The sequence below is a fragment of the Folsomia candida genome, unplaced genomic scaffold (assembly GCF_002217175.1).
Source record: "Folsomia candida strain VU population unplaced genomic scaffold, ASM221717v1 Fcan01_Sc014, whole genome shotgun sequence".
Taxonomy (NCBI): Eukaryota; Metazoa; Arthropoda; class Collembola; order Entomobryomorpha; family Isotomidae; genus Folsomia; species Folsomia candida.
The window spans coordinates 830,498-853,153 of record NW_019091206.1 but is presented as its reverse complement, the minus strand read 5'-3'; the positions used below and the strand labels follow the sequence as shown (position 1 = coordinate 853,153).

Genomic DNA, 22,656 nt, shown 5'->3' with positions numbered 1-22,656 from the left:
ATGGCTATCTGATAATTCCAACAAAACTCATTAATAAATTTGAATCAAAGTCACGTTTTAAAGTATAAAACAACTTACTCTAGTGGCAATAAGTTTGATTACATAGACGACTTACTGAGTTGAGTCAATGCATGTTTTTGTATTCTCCGAAAATGAGCCATACATAATTCGATAATCTAATATTTGCGATAATGACTCAGTGAGATAAGATATTTTCGAAACCATAAGGAACCGATCTGACCGGGTTTTCGATACCATTGGTATGTTTCTGCGTATATACATACCTATTTACTTAAATAGGGATTTGTCCTCAATAAATTATTTAGAAACAAAACGTCATTTCTCCATGAAAAATGAAGTGGTTAGTTTCCGAAAGTCTAGGAATCACTTTCCTCCGCATCCACACCAAAACCGGGCCGAACTTTATTTTATAATTTAGGGACGTTCATTTTGAGTGGAACCCTGTTCTAAAACAAACCACTTGAATGACGTACATGGATTGGTATTCTATTCATTTAGAATTGCACACGCCACAAGTTTGGTGATTTCGATATAATTTTGACACCATGTCGACACAACATTATTCTTCCATCACACTTTAGAGTGACCATAGTCAGTATAGCTTAAGATATGTACTTATCAACAAACCAGGTTTTTCAAGCAGCACTGTGTGCACTTATCACAAAAGTAAAACGCACCCGTTTGCACACGGATACTCTTTTTCCGGCATAAATACAAGCTCCCAGCCCTATGTTGGATTGAGTTGAATACTCGAACACAATCAGACAAGTTAACTATAATTATGAAGTATTTTGCACTTTGCTTCAGTTTGGCTTTCGCGGTTGCCGAGATCAGAGCTCACGGTCGTGTCTCTGATCCCGTACAGCGGGGATCCTTGTGGAGACATCCTGAATACGACTATGCAAATCCAGGACGACAGCCGGACGACTATGAAAACTTTTGCGGTTCCAGAGCAGTCACGGATCCCTTTATTGGGGCATGTGGTCTGTGCGGCGACAGCATCCTGGACCCTAAGCTGAGAAAACACGAGATTGGAGGTGGGCATTGCAATCTGCCAAACCTTAGAGGACGATTTTAGGATGTGCTCAGAATCCATGAAAATCTGTAAATCAGATATATAAAATGAGATGTCCATATACATGACATGGAGTACGTCCTAAGTGCATCCTCAGGATATCTGATTTGCGGTCATTCGTAGATTCTGAGCAGAATTGTTAGTTTTGTTCGCCAAACCGAACCCGAACCGAACCTTAAAATTTTTTTCTGGATGCCGAACGGAACCCGAACCGAACCAGGTTCGGTTCGGGTTCGGTTCGGGGGTATTCGAACCTCTAAAGGTTCGGCGAACCTCAAACTAGCAAGTGTGATCCTGAGGACATCCCGTACACGTCGACTACGTGTTAGCAGCTTGGGATATAAAATTCTTGGTTTGAATTTGTTTGGGCGAATTTCCATCCTGATTTCCTCCTCCACCCTAAGATTCAATATTTCAAAAACCTTTTTAAATTTGAAAATCCAGCATTAATTGAAAAAAAAACTGGAATTTGAATTTCCAATTCATATAGCATTACAAACTAAACCAATTAAAATCTAAAAAATCAAAAAAAAAACTTTAATTTTATTGCACCGACCATAGTTGCGTCGGTTTAGGTCAAATTTACATCGTTTAAATTTGATCTACATCTCCACCGTTTTTTTCTATTTTCAGGTGAATTTGAACGTGGCATCATCGTGAAAACATACAACTCCGGGGCCACGATTCCCGTTTCTGTTGAAATTGCGGCAGGTCACGACGGTTGGTACGAGTTTAGGCTGTGCGATTACTCCAACACTGGTGTGGAGAGTGAGGAATGCTTCGATAACCACCTCCTCCGCTTGGCCGACGGCAGCACGAGGGTCAAGAATGCGGGAAATTCAATTACAGCGCAAGTTGTCCTCCCTGAAGGGCTCACTTGTACCAGATGCGTCCTCCAATGGCATTGGTATGGGGATGGGTCCAAACAATACTACCGAACTTGTTCGGACATTGCGATCCAATAGCTGTTATATGAGTACATGCAATCCGGAATAACATAATTTGCGACATAATCTATATCCTTACTTATAATAAATTAATAATAAATAATAATAATAATAAATAAATAACCCGGCACAACAAAGCGTAAACAGGGGCTGATACCACGTCGGAATGTCATTAGGCATACCTACATCACTTTCCGGTCATTTTTTACAATTGTCTCAAAGTACCCAATCATATTTCGACACGTCAACCGCGCTTATTTGTACATCCTCGATCACATTTTTTGACCGATACCCCATATGATAAAATTCATTGTTAAACTGTAAATAAAAATCACTTGATAATATGAAATTGTGAAGTTTGTATATTTACATACATTTATTATAGTGCAAATGTACTACCTCCCGAATTTTTTGAGAAACGGATATTTTAATTTCCACAAACTATATTTTGGATAACTTATCACGTAATTAGTTGATGGCTAAGAACATTCTAACCTTTTGCACATTTTTATTTATCCGTTTCAATTCAATGATCGATTTTTTAAATTAATGAATCCGGGAATATGGATGAACTTTGTAGCACATAATTTTTAAAATCTTGAACATTTAGATTATAATTATAAGTATTTCGAGGCCTAAAAGAATTCCAATTTGTAGGATTAATAAGATTCCCAACTCCAATTTGTAACCCAATCCTTGGGTGGTGTGACATCCGCGTCACATCCGAGTGCTCTGACAAAACCAAGAAGTCATACGATGAACCACAAACAAAACTACTAATATGTTCTTGAGGTTACTGGGCAGAAATCTAGTCTTTAGTACTGCATACGGTTACAGGTTGAATAATTATAATACATTTGGTAGGATTGAATATAAACCAATGCTTGACGTTGTTGAGACTTATCAAATCTCGATCGATGACAGGTTAGTAATTTTTTGTACAGCTAAGGCATATTTCGATACCTAAATTAATTGATTTTGCGTGTCGTCAAACATTGCTCGACTAGAAATTAATTAGTTCTGCAATAATCATTTAAACTTGCATCATTCTTGATGGTGTGAATGTTTTGGATTTTATACAATTATGCAATATTAATTTTAATTGTTATTTTCACAGTAATTGTTTTTTGCTGTTTAAGCAAATACATGGAATAACATTAAAAGTTCCAAAAATTGCACAAAAATTTTTTTGTGATGTTGGATTCTTCGATTGGATTTTTAATTAACATTTCAATTTATTATATTCAAAGTCGGCTTGAATTTTTTTACAGGGTATACAAACCAGGTAGGACTGTGTTTGACTGGTCACCAGATTATTGAAGTAACCTTGATTCAAATCAATTCTTTCCGTAATCCATTTGAAAAATTACGTAGTTGTAATACGTAACCATATAACAACGTAAGCACGACAAGTAAAGTCCATCATGATACCTGGCTGACGTTACTTTACAACGTGGGTATAAATTGGTGGTGAAATGTGGTATGACCATCACACTAAAATTTGTCGCCAACATGAAACCAGGAACGGCATGCCGTTTTGCGTACACAGATGTCAGGTTTAAACGTAGGAATGTGTTATTATATTGAAAATTCGAAAATCATTCGAAATTAATCGAAGTCGTAATTATTTGATAAGTGACAACATGCGGAGGCTACGTTGAAACGTCTTCGGCAACAATAGAATTTCAACTTGGCGGGTCAAGCCGGGCAGATATGAGATGCATTGGATCGTAAGAGGCCCCTATCTGACCCATAGGTTTCAACTGATTTCTTCCGGCCTTAAAGAAACGGATGGTCCTTATCTCGCCCAATACAAACACATTCCTAGTGGTCCAGGAGGCCAGATAAAACTGTAATAATTTAAATATTCGTATCACTCACGTGACACCATAAACACATATTTCCAACGGTAAAAATATGGCAACAATTTTCCCGGACTTCCCTTAATTCCTAGCTAAGAACCTATCGTTTTCTTAGAAATAACTACAATTGGTACAAGAAAATCTAACCGGTTGACTTTTGGGAGTCAGAAAAATTTTGCTGAAACTTAGTCGCTCCGTGACCATATAACTCTTGGATCACCCTGTACTTATTTTGTATTGTATTAAATTTAGGTCAACAATAGGGCAGAATGTCACGATAGACTCGAGAACTGTTATTATCACCTTGAACGTGGGACACACCCCGAACTGGAACTGGAACCCCGAACTGGCTTCAAACTGGATTTTTTTTCGATCGGTGCCACCCAAGCACAATACCTAACCGGTAACGTCGTGTTGTCCAGTGTCCGAGGGAATTTCAGTTATCCCGTGGGTGGCGGTAATTATGAAAATTTTGAAAGTGTCGTGTTTGCCATCGCCCCAACAGTTCTGTCTCAGCCAACGGTTCGTTTCACCAAGGTGGACCTTGAAACTGGTTCAAATTGCAATTATGACTCGATTAGGGTTTATAACTGGTACGAGTTTGAATACTTGCTAGTGCACAAGTAAGGGTTAGAATGATTTAGAATTTTGACATATGTATGGAGCTATGTATATTAACTTTCGGTTACTATTCAGATTATGTGGTCAAACGATTCACACAGCTGTCACGTTTCAAGATGGCGCTGTGGTCTTGTGGTGTTTTCAAGTGATGCCAGTTACGTTTTTACGGGATTTGATTTCCAATACGAATAAGATCCAAGTTGAGCAAAAACGGTTGCCTGAAAAATTTTCTTATATATTTCATATATATTGACGCAATAAATTACTCTTGATCATTACACTAAATTTATTCTACTGCAATATTCGCAAAGTAACCATTATTAAGGGACGAAGTTCCTTTATGGAGATGTCAAAGTCGTCCGTCTGTCTGTCCGTCCGTCTGTCCGTCTGCGCGATAAAACCCGTAATTTGGAAACAAATTAAAGTAAAGTAATTTAAAAATTTGGAAACAAATTTTGCATATGTTGTTCCTACTAGCAAGAGACGGGTCAAGTTCGTTATTCAGCGCTCTAGCGCGATTGTGAGGCGCAAAAACGCTATAAAAATGGGGAACGATCCTATGTATTTTCACTTTCATGGAGTTGCATGTAAACTTTTCATAGCGTGGTATGAAATCTGTTCATGAAAAATATTTTCATGTACAACCTGCATGGAAAATTTTCATGACATAAACCGGTAGACATGTATACAAACCCAACACAGGGGGCCGTGCACATACGATGTGATCATGCTACAGGGGGCCGTTCATATACGTTAATGCACTTGTGACATGACCACCTCAGCCTGTGAACTGGTCCACCTTGACTGTTTGTACCTGTATACCTCTGATTTCTGGAAAGCTCTCAATCGAGCCCAAATTTGGCATGGAGGTCGCTAATAACGCCTGGTGAGAGAATATCATATGAAATTGGAAAAAGTTTCATTTTGAGAGATCCAATGTGATGACCCACACCGATTTTTAAAAGTCATCCGATCCACGCGAAATTTGGTACTTACAATGTTAATGGTTTCTAATGAAAGAATATCAATAGATATCGGCAAAATTATCAACTTGTGGGCCGTATGGGTCATCTATACAATTTTCCAAAATTGTGAAATGGAGCTAAAATATGGAATGGAAGTTACTAACAGTTTCTAATCAAATATTGAGAATTGAAATTGGAAAAATTTTCCTCTGGAGAGTCTTAAGGGGGACTCGTCCATTTTTTAAATCATTCAATCAAGCTAAAATTTAGCTGGAGGGTTTCAATGAGGATGCAAAATAGTAAAACTACAGAATCTTTCAGTCTTTAGGGAAACTGTACTGATAAGTTTTTTATTTGACTTAAAATTATATTAACATCTCTTTAATTCATAGTGCGAGAAGTTGATCTGATGTAAATAAGCAAAAGTCTCAAAGATATTCAAAATCTCCATCTTTCATCGTCCAAGATTCAATCCACGTCAATAAAGAATTTTGTTGTGTCAAAAGATTGCAAAGTTGAATTGAAATCTTAAATACATTCATAATAATAATTGTTCATAATAATATCACATCTTGTATATAAAATCACAATTTAAATCCCTCATACTTTTCGACATGTACAAAGCAAGGTTTTGTGTTGAAGATTCTGTACGTATTATCTCCTAATATTTATTTCTCCTAATAAAACTCCCCTTCTTCTTTATAAATAATTCTCATAAATTCGCATTTGTAGTAATCTAAGTACACATCAAATGTCCGTTTCCTGAGATTCGTCCATTAATCTCTTGCATATATTTAATTTACATAAATACCTACCTCAGATCTCTGTAACGATTTAAAGATTTGATTTTAGCTTAGGAAATAGGTTGGACGTGTATAAAATTATAATCATTTTTATACAATTTTATGTAGTAAGAGAAATCTCTCGATGCATGGATAATTCCGGTATGGGTGTCAGATCATTAATATTTATAGGTACTTATATCCAGTTTGCCCAAGCGGTAAAGTTTTACATTCTGTGCACCGTTCCAACATCCATCTGGCAATTCGCGCAGGAATGAACCGTGTCTCCACATTCATGTTCGCAACAGTACGGAATTAAGCAGAATGGACAACCTCTGAAAAATTATAGCAACAAAAAAGGTACATACTTTTATGTGTTTTGGACAAGTTTGGGTTATCAACTTGAATAGATTTTAAATACTTACACGAAACAACAAATGCAAAGAGCCCAGCAATGCTGACAACTTCCCGTCTCCTTCCTGGTCACTGTGACTATCTCCATTCTGCAGTGAGGACAAATTGTTCGCTGAGGATTGTGACCAGAAATTGCCGATATGATGATCACCCCTAGAAGAAAGTAAGAATCGTTTAGTACATAAAATGTGCTTTTAGTTTTTGACAAGGGTACACTCTTAGAAAAAATGTTACTTTTTGAAAAAGTAAAAGCACTTTTAACTCCAACTAAAGTTATACTTACTTACCACATACAGAGTAAACGTTACCTTGTATCTAGTAACACTTACAAAGTACGTAGTAAATATAACCTTAACCAGAGTGAAAAGTGCTTTTACTTTTTCAAAAAGTAACATTTTTTTAGAGTGTATATTTTTTAAGTGTGGCTGTGATAGGTTTCTAAAAATTGTCTTAAACTTTTTGATCGATTGCTCACTTGTTGAAGGACCCTGGCCGGTCGATACATTGGCGTGTGTCTGGGTAATCATTTCTACCTTCTTGAGAGGAACATTACCAGCAATGCCCTTATCATTAACTGCCAATAACTCGTACGGCGGCGCTGCTCCTGGTCCCCCTGAGGAATGCACCATAGGTTGTTGCCCATCCGGAAACAGATATGGTGGTGGGGGGTCGTCAATATCCAAAACTGGATACTTAGGCTCGGCCATAATGATAATACTGGGCCTTGGTCGTGGATGAAATAAGGTAAAAGTTCTCCTGTTAATTTTCAAATAAATGAAAGAAAATTTTTGTTTTTCTGATTTATGAGTTGATATACTTTAAGTAGCTTTACTTCAAATTTTACGTTATGATTTCGAATTTGAATTATTGTTGAAAAAACTTACCACGATAATTAAAATTTTAGAAATTCCTCCACTCGAGCTATCTCTAAAATTTAGAATTCAATATAATACACGTATGTTAAAGACGAGAAGAGTTACTGACTCATTGCAGCTGCTCTGCAAGATAGAGAAACCAACGTCACACTCTTGTCCTATACCATCTATCCCAACACCTTCTCTTCTCCAATGTACATTGTACCCCTTTGCGAATTTTCTATCTTACACATATAGTAATCGTGGTGGTGGAAAGAAGCAGCAATATCTACATATGTACATATCTGTTCTTTATCTCGGGGTTGGGAAATTGCTGCTATCGTTGGTATGCTGGATTGCATGTTGTAAATTACAGTGAGTATGGACGGCGAACTCAATTAATATGAATAACTTACCATTACCAAGAAATGCTTGCAAAAACTTAAAGGAGTTAGTTTGGTCGTACATATTATCAGTGCAGAAAATTCCAAGAGAACATAACACAAGTTCAACTTAGAAAGACAAACGGATAGGTATGTATATGTACAATTATTTAAGCAAGTAGGGAGTTATGTATGAATAAACTTGAACTGCGCATTCATAAATAATTTATTTCACAAGACGGGTGTTTATTTTATTTTACGATGAAATTCGTAAGTTAGCATCCACAATGCGATGTTCAAGTATACGGTTTAGATTTCATGACAGATTTTCATAGATACATGTAAGATTTACATACGTAGTTTCTATACGTAGAAAAGTATGAGAAATGTTTATTTTTCTGTGCTTTATACTAATAAACGATGTAACATGGATTATTTGAACTTGGCTAGGATTAATTATATACATGTACAGTCCGTTACTTTTATTTACTATAAAAGCCTTATGACGGCTAAAGTGCAAAATAATGCGCTATTGTACATATGTATTTAGCATCCGCAAGAAGCATTGTTTCCAATTATGTAACATCTTCCAATTGCAAAAATAAATACATATACTGTGGTCGTAAAGTCCTTGAGCATCACTTTCGGGCAGGATTTTTAGACACAAAAATAGCTACTACTTTTACATCTGTTAGTCTGCGTTAGTAATTTTTTTGTCAAAATGAGGCAAAAAGTCAAGCCTTCTTTTTATGCAAAAAGAATCCACATACAAACATTACATAATGGCATTGGGTTTGGCATTATATTGCCAAAGAAATATGTGAAAAATTGAAAATGTCCCTAAGTACATTGAGGTCATGGAGAAAAAAAAATATATTTTAGGGACAAAAAACGGTCAGGACGATCGATTCTACTATGCAACAAGACGGCAAATAAAGTCAAAAATGTACCTGAAGTTTGTTAGTTCGGCTAGCAAGACTGCGATGATCTTAGGCCACGCTACTCAATGAGGAATCAATATATTTCTACTTCTTGGAAAGGTCTGAAAACGACGGATAGGGGCCGGACGGCTTACAGAAGTCAGATGAAGACAGTTTTAAGCAAAGAGAATACTACAGATCGGCCAAAATTCAGGGAATTAATCGAAAGATGTGCGGTTTTGACACTTTTATGGCAAGGGGCAAAGCTAAATAGTCGCTGCTGAGAGACGGACGGAATTGCACCGACAATGTCACACACAAAATTTGGAATAATATGACAGGAAAACCGAAGGACGTTGCATCCAGCTTAGAGTTGCCCATGAGGTGAGTTACAGCCCAACTCACCTCACTTAAATGTGAAGTGAGTTGGTGAGGTAATGAGTTGAATGAAACAGTAACTCAACTCACCCTCACCTCATATTAAGTGAGATGAGGTGAGTTGAATGAGGTGAGTTGGTTTCAAAAATAAATTTCCTCATAAAAACACTCTACCAAAATCCTGATTAATTGATCTGACCATAACTTAAATTCATCTATTTAACCTCAGAACATTATTTATATTTGTAAGATTTGTGTACGTCATAAAATGCTACTAAATGTACTGCTAGATGAGTTCAGTGAGTCAACTCACCGCAACTCATGAGTAGACTCACCTCACCTCACACTATTCCTACCTCACCTCATTTAAAGTGAGTTGAGTTATATCCCAGCTCACCTCACCTCATAACTCAATTCACCTCACTTGTGGTGAGTTTGCCTCACCTCATGGGCAGCTCTAATCCAGCCTGAATCCGAAACGCTACCTCACAATCATGGTAGCAGGTAATTTTTGCGCGGGTGACGTGTCGGGACTTCATTTTGTGTAGAATCTGTTCAAGTAAAAAAAATTAAGACTTCCAACAAGGTGGAGCTCCAGTATACATCGCAATATCAGCAACGAAGCTGATGGTGGAGAAAGTTAAAACGGTCTGGGGAAAGTGTGTGTGGCTCGGACAGTCTCCGGATCTTAGCTCGATAGAAACCTTATGATATGTACTACAGAATTAAGCATACCAGGGTCCTCGTCCAATAACAAGACTAAAATTGTAAGCTTATTTAAAAAAAATAGAAATCACTTCCTGTGGAGTTTCAAACTTGGCACAAACCTATGGGGAAAGGGTGGAAGAAATTTTTGATAATGCTAGTGGGAACACGTTATATTAAAGTACTTAAGAAAAAATAAAACTTTCGGAAAATTATAATCTACTAGTTTCTATCAGCTAATGAAAATCGTATCAATTTTACGCTCACATTCCTGTACATATGTACCTTGCATTTGGAACTGTGGTTGCTCATCGGACAAACTGAAAGTCTACATCAAATATCTGCAATCCATTAGTTTTAGTTTTTTGGATTTTATTGGATTACGGTTTTTTGTGCGGTTTTAAGTAATAACTGTTACACACAAAATTCAATGAATTTGTATACTTACGACTATTCTAATTACCTTAACAACAACAACCTCACTGTCCCTTTAATGCACAACACTATAAATCGCAAAGGTGTCAGAACATCTACAAAATTACTACCGAACCTTAACTTTATTGGGGAACATCCCCGAGCTCTCTTAAAAAACAACTTTCTATCACACGATATATCTAGACCGCCAACTTTTAGTTGATTTAACAAAACCTCCGACTTCTTATTCAGCATCCCACACAAACCACCGACGATCAGGAAGAAAAATCCACTTTGTACAAGACACGAGAAGAAGTACAAATTCTCCAATTTTTCAAACAAATTAGTGGCATATGCCACACAGAAATAACTGCAGATAATGTTACAGATGCCGAAAGCAAAGAAAATTCCGGGCAAGAACTTCCTTCGAAAGCAAGTATTGATTTGTTCAACAATAATTTTCAATTGGATGTAACCCTTCAGTTTACTTTTATATCCATCCATACATCGTATATCTGACTTCGGTTTCGACGTATTAATCCTAGGGCAAGATTAAACCAATAGCAATTTTATTTTAAAATAATAATTACTTGTTATGTAAATTATCGCAACCAATCAAACCTTAGTATCCAATTTAGCCAAACGAACAAGCAGAATATCGATGTCATGAATATATTTGTAGTTGTTGTAATTGTCAACCGAGCTAATACGCCGTATTGCCAGAATTCGATTAACATGGCTCCAAAATGTCCTATAAGTTCGAATTTTGTTGTATATCTTCCATTGAGTAACTTGATGCCTGATTTTCACCGAACACATCAAATTCAAACACTGATATCAAGTAACAATCCTCTTATTTATTCTCAAAATTTAATAGGATCGATCACTCTATTCAATTACCTGAAACTATCGATCCCAAGAATGGTGGCGTATCCGGTTTCACAAATATTAGTAGAACCAGGAAAATCTGAATGGCTGTAGTTCCCCCCATTCCCACAATTTGAAGTGACCATTTCAAAAAATTGGCGTAACTTATAGCTTCGCGGCATCCAGCCTTACTTATTCCTCGTTCATAGACCAGCTGCATGTTTAGCAATGACGCCAAGTCCTCTGGGGTGTCGTACCATGAACTCACCGATACAAACGCTACTCCTGGTATGCAGAAGGAAATCAAGGCAACCAAGACTTTTTGGTCCGTCTGTAACTTTGGCGATTGGAGATACCATAATCCGTTAAAGAAGAGGAACACCGAGTAAATAGCTATGCTAAGTAGTTGAACTTTTAGAAGGTGACGTTCCTTTCTTCGTGGTTGCTTCGAAGTTATAAACACTGATTGGTTTTTCTCATCCTGCACAATAGCAATTGGGACATGTATGAAAACAGAGATAAGTTTCAATTGGTTCTTTGTCACCGGTATAGTTGATGATAGAATCATTTCTGAATGTTTCAACCACGAAATGCTATAGCCAATTGAGCAAGACTTACGACATTTATTATTGGAATTGAATGAATGAAAATATGTAAATGAATTGATTTCTGTGATATAAATTTTTAAAGCATAAATCAATTTAATCCGGGCCCTAACATCGGTCACTTTGCAAATATTTTCCACTTATTTTCAAAATTAACCTACACATGAAATAGTTTAAACTACTGGACGGATGTCGAACTTCTGCCGCTTAATGATAACGCAAATTCATGAATAAAATAGTGTGTTTAGTTAGATCATGGTTTATATTAATTATTAAATATCCGGTTAATGCAAGACGAATGTACAATTGTAAACTGCGGTGCCCTGGCTAAAATACTGGTGAAATAATTGATTTTAACCGTTTTTAGAGAGTTCTCTGATTTTTTTGGCTTAAAAATAAATTAAGAACTTGTTCATTCCCAAGATTAACTATGCGAAATATTGTAAGTGTAATATCGACCCTGTAATCCTTAAAAACATAGACACTTATATGCCGTTAAGGATACTCGGTCAATAATTGGTAGGTTTAAATAAATCCTATTAGCAGAGTTTTTGTACCAAGATGTACCTCGGACATACGGAATCTATCTGCAGCAATTTTTTTTCTCATAGCTTTTATCACAGCTTAGAACATTTATTATGCATAAGATATTTAATGCATGAATTGCATATGTCTTTAAATATAATCACACATTTGTACAACCAGCTTAAAATCTAAGTTTAAAATTATTTTGTATACGGTACAGCTTCATCATGAATTACCCTTTACACACAATCCACTTACATGTCCACCGCATGTATCTTGACATTCGATAACTCACCAATTCACAGATGAAACCAATTACTGCAGCACCTGATATACCTGCACATAAGACGAATACTCCTTTCAATGCGGAAAACGAGACTTGTTCCGCCTCGGCAAAGATAATTTCATCCTTTACCTTAAACAACTTTAGGGTGAATATTTTTCGATACAGTTTTCTAGAAGTTTTCCTTTTAATACTGGTTAGCAATGTGTTTAAGTCCTCTAAATCCCACCACAAATCAAACAAGCCTGATTAAGCTAACTGACCAAACCTTGAGATACGATGGCAGTTATGAAACCGCGAGAAACAAATCGTGGTAGATTTAAGTATAAAATAGACGGCTCGGTGTGTCGCACAATGTACGGATCTCTCCTTACTCTCAGCCCTGCTAACATTTCTTCCAATTGGTGTTTTACATTTATAATCCCAAACGTATCTATTGCTCGCTTTGTCACACGTTTTTCAAATGTTATGTTCCTTTCGCGAGAAATAGCAGAACCAATGAGGAATTCAGATTCCGCGGCTATAAATCTAGCCCTTGTCCTAAGCTTGGTCGCAATGCTAAGTTCAATAGAAGAAACATTATTCTTAATCAAGTTATTCAATATTACTTCCTTTAACAAAGACCCTATTTTATGTTGACTTCCATAAGTTCCGCTGCTTGTAATGATTTGAACATTTGAAAAGGCAAGAGATTTCAAGGTTAACGGAAGATCAGGTGGTGTAAAGGATATAAGTGCGGAAAAAATAGACCCCTGATAAAACACGGTTCCCAGAAGATAAAAGGACCAAACAAATACAGCTACAAATAGTGCAAAATGGGTAGAGAGCCTCAAGATTTCAGAAGTTCCATGATACTGCCCGGACAAGGAGGACATGATCCATTGCCAGGATTGTATAAAGTAAGCAATTGGATTTTTTGACGCTTCACCATCCTGTAACGCAATCGTGGTAAGGAGGCTTGCAACAAGTGTAAAAGATATCATTGCCGCCGCCCATGTATAACTATCAAGGGGGGAGATGAGAGCGTGAAAACTTTCTGTACCATGTTTCATAAACGCAACTACTGCTGTCTTAAATTCTAATCTTTTTTCACAATATGGCAACCATGTATATCTAGCGGACATAGTATAGTAAAAATCATCCTCAATTTTAGCAACTTCATGATAAACGATTCTTAAATCTACTTTGTACCAGCGACGTCGCCTATATTTTTTAACTCCATATACAGAAATGTCAGTAAAGTTGAGTTTGTCCCCTAATACAATTTGAGCACATTTTATCGTTCCTGGAGTCTTCGGATATCTTTTTCTACCACGCTGAATTGCGCTACATGTATGTATTCTGGGATCAAACTTTAAAAATCCCGCTCCTGTATCTACATGCCAGCCTTGCATGTTGGAATTCTGAATTCTCCACGTGTAATCTAGGATATTAACGTGGTCGTTTCGTGAAGGCCTCAGTTCCAGCAAAGACACTGAAGCGATGCAGACCACATAAATTCGGATATACTTATCACCCTTCCTTCCACCATGGATTAAAAACAATTTAGATGTTGATTCCGCATCGGGCGGGATTTTGAACATATTGCTTTTCATCATACTTAAAACCAGAAATATATAGGTTGGATTTTCTCCACACCAACTTAGTCGTGTTCGAGTGTGAGCGAATCCTTTTTTCTCTGATTCTGTTTCCAGTTTACGCAGAAAAAATAATGAAATACGAGTAACCGAGTAAAATCTTTCGAAGAAATATACCCCTTCAATTTGCAAGTCCTGTAATATCGATCGGCTGTGATAACTTTTGGCAAGTTTTGGTTTTGCAGGAGAAATTCGAGTAACCCAGATTGCCAAGGATTCAGGTTGCCTGTCTTGACATTCCCCATTATTTGTAAGACTGATCTTAACGGAATCACACTTTCAATTTGTTCCAAATTAAAATTAGAGGATATTAATGGAACTGTAAATATAACAAGCACAATGCAATTACAAATTTGGTTTGTCATGCTGTGATCGGTGAATTGTTAAATTGTGGATTTTGAAAACTTCTGTAACACGTAGTTTACGTCTGTCAACAATACAAACTCTTCAAATGATGAAATGAAATAGTTCTAGTTTTTTAAATATTTGTTCTGCTTATTCCTTGGTTTATAAATATGTAGGTCCACCTTCCCAAGCAAAAGGTGGACCTACGTAAATAAATAAATACACACTCACATATATATATTTTTTGTGAAATCATTACATTTATGTATTTGACCATACATATTAGTATTTCAACAAAGACGTAGGCAAATTATTTAGAGACTCCAACATTTACATTAAAGCTACTTAAATTAATAGTTTTCTAAATGGACTATAAGCAGTCTCATATAGAGGTCATACTCGGTGAAAGTACATTCGTATTTACATTCCAAGGTGTAATTAGTAACTAAATGTAGTCTCCTGCCTGATGACCCCTTCGTCACGAAGGGTTCGTGCAACATGCACATAATTACTTTACATTTATTTTATGTTTTATGCCTAAGCAATAAACATTGGAAACACTTCGTTAAAAGGAACTTCTATTATTATTATTATCTAAATTATTCAGTAACGCTTATTTTTGTTTTTTGTGTTTTTTAATACGGACTTGGTTATTGACTCTGGACGCAAAATTGATAGAAAATGTCGAATTTTTCCGGTGATGGGAAAAGGTACCATACCGAACTGCAACTGTCATCAAGCTACTGATGAAGATACGTGGATTAAATATGTATACATATTGCGAACTGGAAAAGGTTTTAAAGTAGAAGTCCAGCTTTCTCGCTGTCTCTCAGTCCATCTATCCTCGTACCCCATTCCCTATACTAATACATTGTGAAATAGTTTCATAAACTTGCAATGATTGAGGTCGAGAGGTCATCCGGAAATAGAATTTTTATAGAAATAGAAACCTGACGAGTTTTCGAAGAAATTGCATGTGACACAATTTGTAATTATGCTGTAGTGAAATTAATAATTGAGGATAAACATACACAAAAATTTTCAAGACAATTTGAATTGTAAATAAAAAATATAGACGATTTTGCAAATTTTTCCACATGCAATTTCTTCGAAAACTCGTCAGGTGTCCATTTCTATAAAAATCCTATCTCGGGATGACCTCTCGAGCTCAATCATTCGAACTTTATGATGAAAAATTGGGATTTTATCTTTGCACAAGTGACTAAAGTCTGCGCATGGTGTGAGAGCACAATTTCAACCTGCTTACATGCACTCTCGCACTCTCTCAACCCGAGTTTTTCTTCCACTCTGTCTCGACCACCTGGTAACATGAGCGAGATGTGGGAGAAGAACAAGAGTTACTACGAGGAAATCTCAAATCTCAACAAGGAGGAGAGATTGGGCTGAGATACGAGTTTAACGCATAAAATTTTTGCTAAGTTTGAGCCACTGAACTCGAGGTGGACGTGCATGCATGTTTTTTATTCGTCTCTTTTGCAAAAGAGCACTGAATAATTCTGTCACTAGATTTCAGGTAAAATGTGTACTCGAGCCTTAAGCATAATGCCATAAGAGCTTTATATGCACGCGTCACTCATGCTGCAATAGTAAAAGGTTTAAGTGCAGATGTTCAGCCTCAATGTATTGCCAATGAGAAAGCACCCTCACCATAGGAGGAAAGGTGTCACGGACAAACTGTAGATTGAAAGAGATCAGTAATCATATTCTGCCATATTGTGCAGATTAAAGGGATCCTAAGTAAACAAGTACGATTTATTTTATGCAATTTTATGCAGGTTACACGGATGTATTCCCTTCATCATATATTTTAGACCCGTCGACAGAAATATTTTGGTGAGATTAAAGTAGTTCAACGTAACTTGGTGAGCTGGTTTCTATGTATATCCGACGGTATATTCCACAATGATAGAAATTTTCTACCATTGTTGGACATACTCTTAAGCCCAATACTGCACATTTACTTCTCCCTTACTTACTTATTATAAAGAAAAGAAAGGTGACTTGTATCAAATAAGATATTGCTCGTCGTATTTGGTTTTTTATTCAAATTTGTTAATAATTTTAAAGAAGTTACATAAATAAATGTTACGCCTACAAGCAGTTGTACAAAAAAATTAGGTTACCTCTATCTTTAGTTTGCTACACCTTTATCCGCAAATAGCAAATATTCGCGGAGGAATCTTTGCAAAATCTTGGGTTTAACACATTACCACATTTTGATTCCTCATGCCTTGTTTATGCTTCACTTTTCACTTACTAGGAACACTAGGTAGGTGTGAAAATTTTGTAAATTCCTCAAATTTTTGAAAGTTCCTCAAATTTTGAAAATTCCGAAAATTTTTGCAAAATTTTGAAAATTTTTGCAAAATTTTGAAAATTTTTGCAAAATTTTGAAAATTTTGAAAATTCTGAAAATTTTTGCAAAATTTTGAAAATTCTGAAAATTCTGAAAATTTTTGCAAAATTTTAAAAATTTTTGCAAAATTTTGAAAATTTTGAAAATTCTGAAAATAGTTGCAAAATTTTGAAAATTCTGAAAATTCTGAAAATTTTTGCAAAATTTTGAAAATTTTGAAAATTCTGAAAATTTTTGCAAAATTTTGAAAATTACTCATATTTTTGAAATTTATTCAAACAATTATTCATAGTGTATAGCAGTGGTGTGGTTCGGGTGGTATTGTGGTGGTGAGTGAGCGCTACGTTCCCGGCACCCCCACAAACAGAGAAATAGGTGCGTTCCTGTCGTCACAAAAATCGTCATAGCGTGACCAAATGTCATTTTGACACGGAAATTTTGTTACATTGCAGGACTACAATTAAAAAATGCATCAAATGCATATAGTGGCATCGCTAGGTCCGGGTCACACCTACCTAGTGTTCCTAGTTAGAGTGAAACCTATCCTCTAATGCTAATGGTTGCCATAGAGAGACAGGGATCACTCTAAGTGAAAAGTGAAGTATAAACCTGGCATAATAATTGAATTTGCGACAGTCTTGTACATATTTTTTACTTACTGTATATAAATACTTAAGGGAACGTTCATAAATTTCATAACGCAAGAGGGGGTGGGTGGGCTAAATGGCTCCAATGATATCGTGCCTATGTGACACATGTTAAAGGGGGTGGGTGGGCTAAAAAAATTGACGATTTTTGCGTTATGAAATTTATGAACGTTCCCTAAACAAAGATGTAAATCGAGTAAATGGAATCTCTTCCAACCTTGACGTTACGGTGTGGATTTATGTCTGCACCCATTTCCTGAATCTCTTTTTCTGTTCTTCAATATCTACACAGTACAGATTGATGGGTGTAAAAGTGTCTGCATTTATTATGAGAAAAAAGTACACCAACAAAAACCCGAGCATAGTAACAAATTTTAAGCCTGATATATTCCAAATATGCACTCATGACATCATAATGTACGCTTTTTATATGCAAAATATTACATCAGTTTTTCCAAGACTAAGACTTGGCAATTATCTAAATTTCCCTTTAGCTTTTACACAACAGGAAAACAAAATAAAAATTATAATACATTGGTCCTATTTTGACTTGTTATCTTACTCATTTCCTTGCCAATATATGGAGATTTCTATAGGTATCACGGTGTATGACAAACCCTTACCATCCTTTCAAGAAGATAAGAATCTAATTTGTCCTCATCGATTACATACGCGCAAGTCGATATATTCCATAGATGTGTGTGTACGTTCAGACATGCATTCATCCTTTCCTGCTTGGCGACAATCTAACATGTGCGAATTTGAATACTTCGCATTTATTTGGCGGTTTGTCAATTGATCGGATGACAAAAAAAAATCAGCCAAGTGAAAATTCTCTTACATAATCCGATCCGATTTATTTTTTTGTTGCACCTTCCGTAAGAGTACACACATGTCTCAACTCTGTTTACTACTACTCTTTCTTGGCAGACTGTTCTGTGTCAACCGGAAAAATCCTACTTATATAATTAAAGAATTTCCAGGTTCTTTCTTTAACGTGCATAGTTTGTATGTAAACGCTTCTATAACCATGACATTGGCATTGACTTCCCTTATTTTGTTTTTACATAAAAACATTGTTTACTCCTTTTTTGAATCGTCTAATTATGCAGAACTGGCAACGGGAAGTTTTAATTAGTCCTGAAAATAATTTAAGCTAAATTCGCTAGTCGTTTACATTTATGTAACAAGAATTCCTTCAAAAACATTCGACTTCATTGCCAAGTATATGTAATCGTAAGGAATCTATGTAAAATTAACGGAAATATCCTACCCTAATATAAACTAGACGTTTCGCACTTTAGTCGTTCAGTTGAGCACAACTTTTCTTGCGAAAAATTCATTCTCAGCCAGTTAATTCACAAAACCACACAAGGGTATTTTTCATATTTTTCTTATTTCAAGGGTAAAATTTTAAATAAATTAAATAACAAAATTTTTAGTATCTATTTTCACCAAGGCGCTTTTACCTTCCCCCGTTTCTTCTAATGGGGTGTTGCAAGGATGATTTTTTTTAGAAATATAAAAGTTGGGGGGATTTCGTGTAATTTTTTTTTGGTTGTCAACCACATATTTAATTAAATAACTTCACATAGCCCAACCCAGGTCTGCTCTATATTTATCAACCTCTACTGTATTTGGTTACACGAAACGTACTAATTCAGGTAATTCGATCCCAACCAGTTAACCGATCGACCAATTTTCAATTTGGCTTCATATTTGAAATTTGTTCAGATGTGTTAAAAATTTCAAACCGACAGAACTTGACTAAAGAGAACTATCGGTGTAACAAACAGACAGACAAAGCGGGTACATAAGCCGTGTGACTACCAAACATGTCCAAAAAAATTGCATAGAATTCCCCACCTTTTAAATTTCCAAGAAAAAATATTCACCCATGCACCACTCCCTTCGAAGAAACGAGGGACAACAAGTAAATGCGCCCTGTATTTTCATATAAAACGCAGGGCGACATGAGCGAATCCCACATCCTAGCAAAACCCTTCACCCCACAAGAGCTGGAAAATCTTAAGTCCATCCTGCGAAATCTCCCGTCCTATAAAGACAACACGATCCACAATTCTGAATACATCACTTTCTGCAACGCTGCTGGAATTCCAACCACACCTGAACAGGCCGAAGCTTACAAAAACTATTTCCGTGTCCCCCGTGGAGATGACCTCTGCAGTGTCAACGATATCATGAAAGTGTTCGAAAGCCTGCACGATATAAAAGCCTACTGTCTCACCGTGGCGAAACATTTCGACAAAAATGGCGACGGAGAAATCTCAATGGAAGAATACGACGCTGGAGTTGCCGCAATGAAAGCCTTCGACCCAGACCTGTTTGGTGAGAAGGGGAAACTGGGGTTTGATGAATTGATAAAAAAAGCGGATAAAAATAATGACGGAAAGTTACAAGTTGAAGAGTTGGCTGCCTGGTTTTCAAATATGCAAAATTAATCTGTTATTTGTTTGCACATCATTTCAATTGTTGCAAGTATTTAGATGTGTGCTACAAAATATTTGTTAATTTAAATCATAAAAAATAATCAATAAATTTCCTGTTTATTTCTGAACTTCAGAAGTGCCATAATTTGGTGTATTTATTTAACACATATTTTTAGTTTCTACACAGCAACTTGCTAGAATTAGGTTTTTTGTTAGCGTGAAATGCAAATATTTTCTTGAAAATACGCAACGAATTCAAATTCTTCATTATCATCATATAACGATCCACGTAAAATTATGTTCCTGGGTCACGTTTATCCTAACCAATAATTCATAATCCACAGTTTTTAAGTTTTGTTTTGCCATGCCACACATCCAACATTGATTTACATACTTTACGAATATAGATTAACCATTTTACATATACAACTTTTCCAAAAACGCCGACAATATTCTTATTTCCTATCAAAAAGGCCGCCACACCAAGACCCATCACTACCAAACAGATAACAAAGACAGGCCATATCAATTTTGTAGACAGGGGCGTCGCCTCGTGGAATGTTGCTTGCTCCTTAATATTACGAAACAGGTGTTGCACAGCTGTGAAAAATTTATTTCGTACAGCCCAAAGTTTCTTTAACCTCAACAACGCGTTAATTCGGATCATGCTTCCCCACAACTCTGGTAAACCAAACCACGTGTATTTGTCCAAACTCTTTTTTAGCATACCAGATAAGCATACTTTCAGATCCGACGAGAAATGTGACCGTACGAAACGGCGAACCTTCCTTATTTTTCACCACGCGATGTGTGCCAAATATTTTTGCAACTTCAACAAGTACATTAAGATATTCTTCATGAAAAAATATGGCCATTGGTCCAGTTGACTGTTGGGCGTAGATTTTCGCCTCAATATTTCTCCCCTTCTTCTTTTTGATGAAATCAGCTGCTGATTCTTCACCTGGTGGTAAAATTTTTTTCCGCAATTTTATCAAGAATTTAATAAATTGTTGACACGGTCCTGGGTCTGAAAGTAATTTCGGAATAAAGTAGTCCAACAGGTGCGATTGATACGACTGGTTCTTGGCAACGGGGGCATGATCATTCGTATGAACTGGGATGTCCCACTTGACAAGGTCGTGTACCCCTGATGGCGTTGGGTTATGGAGTAAGACCGCCAAGCAGGAATATATCGAGCCCTGGTATAAGTTCTACATAAGGAGAATATTTCCAAAAAGCCATAACGTGAGAAGGACAAGGACTACTTTTCCTACCCGGTATGCCTTTACACTACTATCGCCCACCTGGCCGAGAAGGATGGATGCGACAGTGATAATTTTTTCCACCATGGTCACAATGTGCATCCTCCAATGGAAATCTTGCTGACGGCTTCCTTGCCAAGTAAACCATGACAGGAACACTGCCACAGAGCCGACACTTAGCCGGAGACATAACCAGGTGTCTGCATCGAAGGGGGTGACGAATGTCGTCAATCCACTTGCCGCAGATGGTAGGTTGGTTATTGTTACAAAGTTGATAAGCATGTAGTTTACTTCGTATACAAAAGAAACATTTTCAAATCTTTTGGTTGCGTATATTATATTACCGAAATATCTGTGACCAAATGATTCACTGCCTTCTTGTTTTCCAAATTCGGGAAGCATTGTAAGGTTATGCTTGCCTGCAATTATTTGGAAGATGCAGAATTTGGAGTCTTGTAAATCGATGTACCCACGGTATTGTAGGCCACATGTGGCATGAAAGTTACTTAATATGTAGTGTTGTACTAAATATTTGTGCATGTCAGTGCTCCTAAGGTCCCATTCTTGACTTATTCCTGTAAATGTGATGATTGCAAGTGGAGAAAATTTGATTGGGTTGCATGTCAAACATGGAATGAAAAAGTGGGGTAAGGTAACACTGTTATCGAACAGTATAAGTTTCGCGATCACTATGATTCTGAAGAATTGACAACATTTTTACAACACAAAACCGATCTGCGTAACTGACTCGCTCATATCCTGAATACTGTCAATAACGTAAAGCCATAACATGCATGGTAAATACACACAAAATAATCTGGTGATAAGTTTATCACCAGCGCACCGTGCGACGGATTGAACTTTTTGTGGCCACGCGCATTTTCAACTTTCCCGTAAGGATATCATGTGTTCTCTATATCTCTGTTATTCCCCATAATATCCATTCCTGGTAAGTACTAAAAAAAAGTTCAAAAAATTAGAATTATTTTGATAAAAAAAAATTCTGCTATAAGTTTATACTTTTGGCATGAGCGGGGTTCAAAGTTGGGATTTACAAGGGTAGTGTCACAAGTGATAATCGCGGATTTCACATACAACACATCAAAATGAACACAATATTTGTTATAATGAACTACAATTAGCTGAAATATGATTACTAGTCATAATACATGATATTATAGCACGATAGGGCAATGTTCCCCCGATTTTGGTAAAAAAAATAAATACAGGAAATATATAAAAAAAACATTACCTTAAATGTAACGTACGCCTTGTTGTAATTATTTTGAAGTTGTTCACATGTGCAAATGCCAACTC

The 22,656-nt window shown here is 36.4% G+C and overlaps 3 protein-coding genes across 4 annotated transcripts; 2 read left to right on the top strand and 1 right to left on the bottom strand.

The window, feature by feature from the left end:
- The first annotated feature begins 507 nt into the window (after positions 1–507).
- Positions 508–2,198, top strand: LOC110856055. Its single transcript, XM_022104498.2, has 2 exons — positions 508–1,058; positions 1,730–2,198. Exons 1-2 carry the CDS (start codon positions 803–805, stop codon positions 2,059–2,061), a joined length of 588 nt encoding a protein of 195 aa, XP_021960190.1. The 5' UTR covers positions 508–802; the 3' UTR covers positions 2,062–2,198.
- A 3,612-nt stretch (positions 2,199–5,810) lies between these two features.
- Positions 5,811–7,724, bottom strand: LOC110855950 (cell death-inducing p53-target protein 1). Its single transcript, XM_022104384.2, has 4 exons — positions 7,572–7,724; positions 7,163–7,443; positions 6,699–6,840; positions 5,811–6,608 (listed from the first exon to the last, which is right to left on the bottom strand). Exons 2-4 carry the CDS (start codon positions 7,392–7,394, stop codon positions 6,500–6,502), a joined length of 483 nt encoding a protein of 160 aa, XP_021960076.1. The 5' UTR covers positions 7,395–7,443; positions 7,572–7,724; the 3' UTR covers positions 5,811–6,499.
- An 11,153-nt stretch (positions 7,725–18,877) lies between these two features.
- Positions 18,878–20,219, top strand: LOC110855971. Of its 2 annotated transcripts, none has more exons than XM_022104411.2 (2): positions 18,878–19,003; positions 19,595–20,219. In XM_022104411.2, exon 2 carries the CDS (start codon positions 19,601–19,603, stop codon positions 20,087–20,089), a length of 489 nt encoding a protein of 162 aa, XP_021960103.1. In that variant the 5' UTR covers positions 18,878–19,003; positions 19,595–19,600; the 3' UTR covers positions 20,090–20,219. The 2 variants fall into 2 exon arrangements, with proteins under 2 accessions (XP_021960103.1, XP_021960102.1); XM_022104410.2 differs by having other exon boundaries at positions 18,882–19,032.
- The last annotated feature ends 2,437 nt before the right edge of the window (positions 20,220–22,656 follow it).